Source organism: Miscanthus floridulus, chromosome 17 (assembly GCF_019320115.1).
Source record: "Miscanthus floridulus cultivar M001 chromosome 17, ASM1932011v1, whole genome shotgun sequence".
In the NCBI taxonomy this organism is placed as follows: Eukaryota; Viridiplantae; Streptophyta; class Magnoliopsida; order Poales; family Poaceae; genus Miscanthus; species Miscanthus floridulus.
This window is the reverse complement of record NC_089596.1, coordinates 21,128,448-21,136,861: the sequence shown is the minus strand read 5'-3', so window position 1 is coordinate 21,136,861 and position 8,414 is coordinate 21,128,448. Positions and strand designations below refer to the sequence as shown.

The 8,414-nt window shown below is 43.2% G+C and overlaps 1 protein-coding gene across 2 annotated transcripts; it reads right to left on the bottom strand.

Annotated features, from left to right (window-relative positions):
- Positions 1–1,220: 1,220 nt before the first annotated feature.
- LOC136517361 (villin-1-like) lies at positions 1,221–6,679 on the bottom strand. Of its 2 annotated transcripts, XM_066510912.1 has the most exons (20): positions 6,326–6,676; positions 5,781–5,880; positions 5,608–5,676; positions 5,235–5,471; positions 4,970–5,147; positions 4,750–4,885; positions 4,505–4,667; positions 4,265–4,415; positions 4,088–4,173; positions 3,866–4,021; positions 3,631–3,699; positions 3,476–3,544; positions 3,174–3,311; positions 2,922–3,050; positions 2,666–2,813; positions 2,572–2,582; positions 2,308–2,448; positions 2,084–2,212; positions 1,896–1,958; positions 1,221–1,710 (listed from the first exon to the last, which is right to left on the bottom strand). In XM_066510912.1, exons 1-20 carry the CDS (start codon positions 6,367–6,369, stop codon positions 1,399–1,401), a joined length of 2,529 nt encoding a protein of 842 aa, XP_066367009.1. In that variant the 5' UTR covers positions 6,370–6,676; the 3' UTR covers positions 1,221–1,398. The 2 variants fall into 2 exon arrangements, with proteins under 2 accessions (XP_066367009.1, XP_066367008.1); XM_066510911.1 differs by having other exon boundaries at positions 4,970–5,471; positions 6,326–6,679.
- Between the last annotated feature and the right edge of the window lie 1,735 nt (positions 6,680–8,414).

Genomic DNA, 8,414 nt, shown 5'->3' with positions numbered 1-8,414 from the left:
CAGCTATTAACTAAATGTTGGAAAAGTTTTAGAAATGTGAGGAACCATTTTTTTAACACAATGTGAGAACAGGATCCTTCCTGCGGACCGCTTCACAGGCCTGCTCCCTTCATCACGGCATGCACTGTTTAAAAAAAAAAACTTCGATATTTTCTCCATTCGCATCCGCTGCATCCGCCGCGATGTTTTACACCTTGGACCAAGGCTGCCCCGACCCCTACTCCTGTTCCGCGCGCCCGTCCAGCCACTCCTGATGCTGCTCCCGGCACTGCTCTTGCTCCACGCGTCCGCCCTGCTGCTCCTGCTCTGCGCGCCCGCCCTGCTGCTCCTGTTCCGCCCGCCCACCCCGCTGCTCCTGCTCCCCTGCCTACGTCGCCCGACGACGCCAACAGCCGTTGCCAACACGAGGAGAAGCATCGGGCCCTGGCGCAGAAGCCCTCCGGCGTCGCCTCCTGCTAAGGCGGCGGCGCGCCAGCGCTCCGATGCAGACAGTGAAGGAGGCCACACCGGGATACGATGCATGTTGCAAGTGTAAAATTCAAATGTTTCAGATGTTTTAGAGATATCTTGCAAGCGTTTCGTACGGATGTTGCAAACTTAGATTAAGATGTTGCATATGTTGCAATGGTTGTACACGTATGTTGCAAGCGTCTATCCTAATGTTTTATTTGTTTTTTCGGACGTATGTTGTAAGTGTGTTTATCTAGATGTTGCATATGTGACACACTTATGTTGTAAGCGTGTTTATCGGATGTTGCGAATGTTTGTAATGGTTTTTCAAGTATTTTCAAGTGTTTTTTTTACAAGTGTTTCAGACGTATTTTCCAAGTGTTTCATCTGTCTTCTTTTTGTATGTTGCAAGTGTTACATCTGGATGTTTCAAAAGTAGATCGGGATGTTGGACATGTTACAATAAAGTTTCAAGTGTATATCATAAATGTTTCATCTATTTTAGACGTAAGATGCAAATTTTTTATCCAGATGTTTCAAGTGTACTTGATGCAGTGAGACCGACTAGCCACTTGCTAGGCCCCGGTGCATGCATGTGAGAGCGGGGAGAGGACGCGAGCAGCAGGCGCAGGAAACGGAGCGGCCACAAGCCCACAAATCGGCCCGTGTGGGCGCACGCCGCACGCATGTACTGGAAACGGAGCAACGCAGTCAGCAGGCGTAGTACGCGAGGGCCGGACGTCCTCGCTCCGACCTGAGAAACCTATTAGTTTTCTTATTTTTAGTGGCGACAATTCACACTCCAAAATAGAAACTTTCAGTGTGTGACAGGCAAATTCTGTATACAAACACGTACTTACGCCGGTGGTACAACTCCATCGTCTAGTACAACTCTAGATGGTTCAATCGTGCACGATTACACAACGGCTAACGTCTTCCGGCCAGCTATCACCGTCGTCGAGCTGTCCCCGTGGAGACCACGTGCACGGCCTCCGACGCGTGCACCGAGGCAGGGAAGAGCCGCCGTGCCACTGCGGTGGGCGTCGACGACGTCGAGGACGAGGAACGGCTTTTGGGAGATGGCGATGACGTTGGCGGTGCGGCAGCTGGAGAGCGCTCCCTGACAAACCTCCCAGCAGACGCGGAGCCGAAAGCCCTCCTCGCCGTCAGCTGCTGCTGGTGCTGGTGCTCCGGTGTGGTCGGCTCCGACGATATCCCAGGCCTCCTCGACGGCAGCCTGCGCATACTTCTGTCCGGTGCCTGCATCACAGACAGTCTCAATTCTCAACTCTCAATATCATGACAATAACGTAGGAATTTTACAGAGGAATCTAGTCAAACAGAGCATTAAGGATAGGCTGGCTATCTGTCTAGACTGAGCGGTTCAGTTTCTTTGCTCTATATGGGGCTGAATGAATTAGCAGCATTCAGAAGTAGCCAAATACCTCTAGTTTTGGAGAGACCCCTTTCAGGACGGCCAGCTTCCTCTCAAATGAGTTGCCAACCATCTACATGTACAACAGAAACCAGACTTGTCATCCGGTGAGTTTGTTTATGCATTGATCGATGAACTGCAGAGATGCAGTTTATGAGATCTTGAATTGTCCACCATTTGTGTGTGCTCTGAACTTACAGATGATTGCTTTGAATTGTCCCAGCTGAAAAAGTTTCTGAAAAATACAGGCTCATCCCCTTCTGTGATTGCATACACTGTTTTTTCGATCGATCTTCCACCGTTAGTAGCGCTATCCTGAAGGAACATCTGCAGGAATGTAGAAACAAACAGAGAACTCAGGTTTCAAAGGGCGTTGTTCCTGAATCAATAATAACAAATCATAGTTCTGAATCACTAGTGACCTTGCCAATATTGAGAGCTTGCTCCTTGGATGTAATATCCGAGTGTAGCCCAACCCAAACGTAGATTTCGTCATTGCAATCCAGAATCAATGTTTCTTCAGTTGCCAGGTCGTCCTGACAGAAGCTGAATACCTCCTTGACCTTAAAGATATGAACCACAACATGGTTTATTTTTTTATTAAAAAAACAGGGTTTATTTGGCATGCTTCAGATCCTGCAAGATACTAGTTAGCCGATCATTGGAAGGAGTAAGGTAGCACTCACCTTGAGCAAACCTGCAAAGAGATCATCCTTTGGGCTTAGAGACACATTCTATGCAACGATATTATCTAAAGTTCAGTGTAAAATGTCTGCATACCTTGTTCAAATCTACAAGCATACAGATGTGGATCTGCAGGCCAACCCTTCACACGCTTCTCTTTCGAGTACTCTGATCGTCCTCCCAAAGCTTTCCAGAAGTGATCCGGTTCAGAGCCTTCTCTGACAACCAAGGACTGTTTCATCGGCTGCAAAAATGGTGCTACAATAGTTCAGAAGAGAATGTACATGGTCTGTAAAGATTCAACATCATCACTGAGAAGAAAAGAAGGATTTGCATGCCATATTCTCCTTACACACAACTTGCTCATCATCATGTCAAGTATATTATGATCGTTTCGTGAAGAGAGGCCTCCTAACCAGGTAAGGAACAAACCGTTGTCTTGCAAAATATAACAGTGTGAGGAATTAAGTGAACTTGCAACCTGCATTTAGTTAAGTAATCCATGCACAGGAAAAGATTTTAGAGCAGCATCAAAGTAATGTATGTATGATTCAGGTTATGAAGCTGATTGTGTGTGTATGGTCCTTATGTTTAGCAAACTCACCAGATCAACTTGAATGGCCTGCACACAATCATGTTTAAGACCTTGAACACGGAACAGGGCGACTCCTTCCTTCTGATGATATCCATTTCTAGGATTTTTCTGTAGAACAGAATTCTTATATGCAGCACTCCTGCCCCCCTGGAAAGAAAATAAGACAACAAATTCAAGTATTAATATCCAAGTTTTGCACTGACTCGAAGTATTAATTTCCATGTTATGCATTTGCTTCGCTCCTATTTTTCTAATTAATATTCAAGTGCATTGACTGCAGAACAAAACACTTATGAACACGCATTGCGTACCTTGAATATGATTAGTGACCTGAACACTGAGAAAAACAATTCTGGTTCTCTGCCCTCAAAAACTTGTGCCTGAGATACATGTTGCAAATAAAGTAATAAAACAGCAAGTGAACATATGTGGAACTTTTTAGGGGTGAAAGGCTGAATTAGCTGACCACAACTGGATGCCCTTTGACTGAACCAGCCATGCTAGACATTAACGATGTTGCCACCATGCTATCGTCCTGCAGGTAAATGCACAGGTTAAGTAACATGCAAAACACTGAACAATTGCCACACATGTATGTGCAAACAGAGCCAAGCAATAGATCTGGATCCTAATAGTTGTGGCCATGTTTTCAACAGCCTTTTCTTTGATATATTAAAAGGTTCCATGCACGAAGAACATACCTTTACACTATTCTTACCGGACCAGGCAAAGAACAGATGGTAATCTTTTCCATCTTCCACATAGCTGTACCGTATGATATAACAGTCTCCAGTGTACAATTGCTCCTGGTCCTCAGTGCTAAGGAGGTTTGTACAACCATGGTCTACCAACCACACCTGCAATCAATTTTAATGTTTTTTAAAATGGTACACACATATCAACACCTAGGTAGGGAACATTACCTTCAGACTGCCATTACAACTGATGAGCTGCTGAGGTTTATCCTCTGGAATTTCTGTGACATCATAGCCCTGATACTTGAAAATAGCTGTACCATGATCTGGCATCAGACCCTATCACGACTTTACAATGTTCTAGATGAAAACAATTGATGGACAAAATCACCATGGTCCTCACACCTGCCACTTTCTCTCGGCCAGCCTCATATAACTTTAGCTCAACATTCCTGGGCCAATGCTGAAAGTGCAGCTTAAAATCAACAGTTTCATGGCCTTCTGTCATAATAAATGTGACAACGTTGAATGACCTGCCCTGGGAGTGCACATAATCCTAGAGAAATGAAAAGATATTGGTTTCAAACATTGAACGCCTGTAGTAATAGAAGAAGAAAGGAATATAATGAGGTTTCATCTGCTTACTTCTAGGACAGTAACAGATGACTTCCTCTCCGAAACCAGTGTTGTCATCCCCATCCAAATGAATATTTCAGTGCTGCAGTCCAGCATGTAACTTCTGTCTGAGTTCAGCATTTCTCTATCTAACAAATGTGCCTCCAATGGAACAAGGTTTCTCTTATTGATCCTGCAGGCAGGAAAGCATACCAAACATCTCGCGACGTGCAACTTCAGGCTAGTTAAGTCTAAATTAAGCAGGGAGTAATTACCAAAAAAGTTTTTTGGATGGTGCAGTTGGTGGCTCTTCCTTGACTGTGTCAGGTAAATCACGAGGAATAGGCGCATAGCCTCCAAACAGGTTCCAGAACTCTCCAGCATCAGAATCACCAACAAGCTTTCCATCCTCTACAATCAGTGACAATGTAAACAAAATTAGAGCTAGCATCTTTCCAGCCACTATTTTGCAAGATCAATTGTCTATAGCTGTACCTATTGCCGCGATCTCACATCTGCCTGAGTGTCGGTTCTCCTTCAGATGCTTAACAACATCCAATGCTTTAGCCCTTGTTTGCATACTAGAATTACAGCCACTGAAAAGGAAAATCTTTGACGGCGTGTCCACAATAAAGACCGATTTGTGATCCAGAGAGGACCGTGAAAACGGTACCTGAGACAGGATTAGAAACACAGCAGGTTTGTCTTGCATCAGCATTTCAGCAAACGAATGAAAATCTTGAGATAGTAGACCTCTTACTTGCGTGACGCGAGCAACGTGCTCTCCTTCGCACCTAAACATCGTGGCGGCGTTGGATCTATCACCAGATCCTTTCAGGTGCGAAAAGAAGCAGCCTTGTACTGGGATGACACACGGTTTGAAGTATGACAAGAACTTGTCAGATTCTTCGCCCTGTGTCTCCCTGTACTGGACCGTGCTGGAGCCCAGTGCCGCGTCCAACTCAACGGCCTTGTCTGAGGCCATGAGACAATCTTCCTAGGTGACCAGAACCACAACCCAGTGCAGAGGACACAAACAAAGTCATAACCAAAAAAAGGCACAGCAAAGCAAAAGTCTTGATTTGGGGGACCATTGTTGATGCATCAAGAATTCAAGATTCAAGAGCACACACCTCTTTGGACTCCTCCCCAACCCAGTAATGCACATCGTGTCGGCGAAACCCGGATTTCAGCTCGGCTGTCTGAGAAAATACAGAACATGTGAACTCAAGCGGCGTAAATTGGCAACGAGCTACACAATTTCACACCTGGAGAGACTGATTGGCGCAGAGATAGGAGTACATACATTCAGTATGATGTAGGTGCTGCCGGTGTAGAACTTGCCGTGCTGGGGTTTTGCAACTGGGACCAGACTGCTCCCAACAATGCACCAAATGGACATCCCTCTGGAAATGGGAACAACATTTTTTTTACAGAGTAGGGGTGAAATAGAGAAAGTAAATTGGCCAGATTAAATGGTACATTCAGCTTTCAGTTTCAGCATCATGGTAGCCATTCCCCCCCTAGCATCCCAGATTCACTTCCAGAATCATAAGGATCCATATTTTTCATTCATAACAAAAAGGGTGAAATCATGCTTGGAGTAGTATATATAGTAACTTTGCTGCAGGTAAATAATTGGTTCCTAAGCAAAAGACAGCATCCCTTATATAAAGGAAAAAAGGGAATAAATAAAAGTAGCAGTAGGATGCGTGAGGCATATTCAAATGCAGGCCCGAATCTAGATTCTTGTCCTAGCAGAGAACAAGAATAATACAACCGAACAGGACAGTAAAAGAACAAAACCGAAAGGACAAGAGAGGTGGGGGAGGATGAGAGGAGGGGACGCACGGCTTGTCGCCGACGCCGAGGAACGCATCGTCGACGCCCTTCATGTTCGCCGGCGAGTTCGCTGTGCCGGCGGCGCCCGCTGGACTGGATGCAGGGGAGCAGAAGCAAGCAGGCAATGGAAGTGGGAGCTCACACTCACTCGCTGGCTGCTGCAGTGCTGCTCTGCTCAGCTCGCCGTGCTGATTTAAAAAAATGGCGAGCTACCCGAGAAAGGGAAAGGTGAGCAAGCGGCTGGTAGAGTCTTTCAAAAAAAAAAATGCTGGTAGAGCAGCACTTCACTTCACTGGGCTGAAGCTGCAGTGCGCACAGAGGACTAGAGGAGAGAGGAGGAGAAAGGCACCAAGGAGAAAGGCTCCACCACCCAACAAGCTCACCACACGCGCCCTTGCTTTGCATTCAAGTCTGCAGCGTGCAGCTTTAATACCGTCGGCCCTTTGACTCGTGTCGACGACGAGCCAACCGATGCGGCGCCGTACCATCTCTGTCTGTAGGACACGCGCCGACGTCCTACTGAGGGAAGGTCTCATGTTGCCATCGCCAGTTCGCCATACACCATTGCACCTGCGGACCTGCCGAAGAGAATGCAAAACATTTGATGGAAACCACAAGTTTGGTGGAAATATGAAAATCAATAAAAAAACATATTTTAGTTGTTAAAAAAATTAAACTTAGTTTATTCATAGTATATTCATAGTATATAATATGTACTCACGTACAAAAGTTAAAATTCAAACTCTTATTGGAGAAATTCATACGAAGATAACAAATTTTAGGTTTATGCGCACTAAAAGATGATATTCCATATTTGTCATTTTCTATGATTTTTTCTAGTTTTAGTTTGCATCTTAACTTTTTTCATGTGAGTACATATTTGTATGCACTATGAATGTGCCAAGTTTAATTTTTTTTAAATGACTAAAATATGTTTTTTTGAATTGGTTTCCATGTTTTCATTTAGTGGGTAGTTTCCATCAAACATTTTGCCGACCAAAGACTTATCTTAATGTTTGGATTGGTGGATACCTCTAGATAGGAGATGATTGTCAATAAACAAGTGGTGTTTAGTTCACGATAATGTAGACAGAAATATTCGGCACAAGGTAATATTCTTTATAGATGCAGAACGAGCTCGTTTGTAAAAAAATTCTAAACAAGCTTGCCCATATTTTCTAATCTTTATCATTAGTAAATAAATTAAAAATATTAGTATATCATATTATTATTTAGTAACTATGATAGCAAGACTAATTTCAATAAATTTTTTTTATAGAACACTAATTTCAATAATTGATAATATGTTGATTAGTGCTTGTGTGCCAATTACACAAGTTCTAATTAACATTCTATTTTTAATTAATGATTATCATCTATATCTATATCTATATCTATATCTATATCTATATCTATATCTATATCTATATCTATATCTATATCTATATCTATATCTATACCTAATATTAAAGAGCCAAAATTTCATCATGTTTTTTTTTATACACCTCTTCTTAACTAACTCTGTGAATGTGGAAACTATCTTTGTTCATCTCTCAACAACTCTTTTGCTTTAAATATAACATCTCTCTACAACTCTTCTATTTATATATAACATATGCAAGGCTTCTTGATGTAACCTAAATAGCTAAGAATTATAATCCTAATAGATCACTCTGACTCTAAGTAACTTGGGTAGGAATCCTAATTCAAATAGAAAAGGATAAGAATAGAAATCTATATCTGTAATTTTATCTTATGTTATTCTTAATATTAAACCACAAAGAGTTTCTTGGTTTTGGTCTTCTTTTTTTATTTTGAACTTTACTACGGCACGAGCGTGCAGGATATGTGCGATCTGAATGCATATTCCATATTTGGAAGCGCATTAAGTAGGTCGTTGTTTTATGGAAAGCGTAGCTAGGCGCTTTTGGGTGGAAACGGCGTGCGCCCGCAATTGAGCTCCCGCTGCTTGCCAGCTTTAGGCCCACTCGAAGCAGGCAATTTGCTTCTTCCGAACGCAAAACAATACATACTAGATCGGATCTACCAATCTCACACAAGCTGAAATACTTTTCTGGCTAATTTGTTGTGAGAGAAA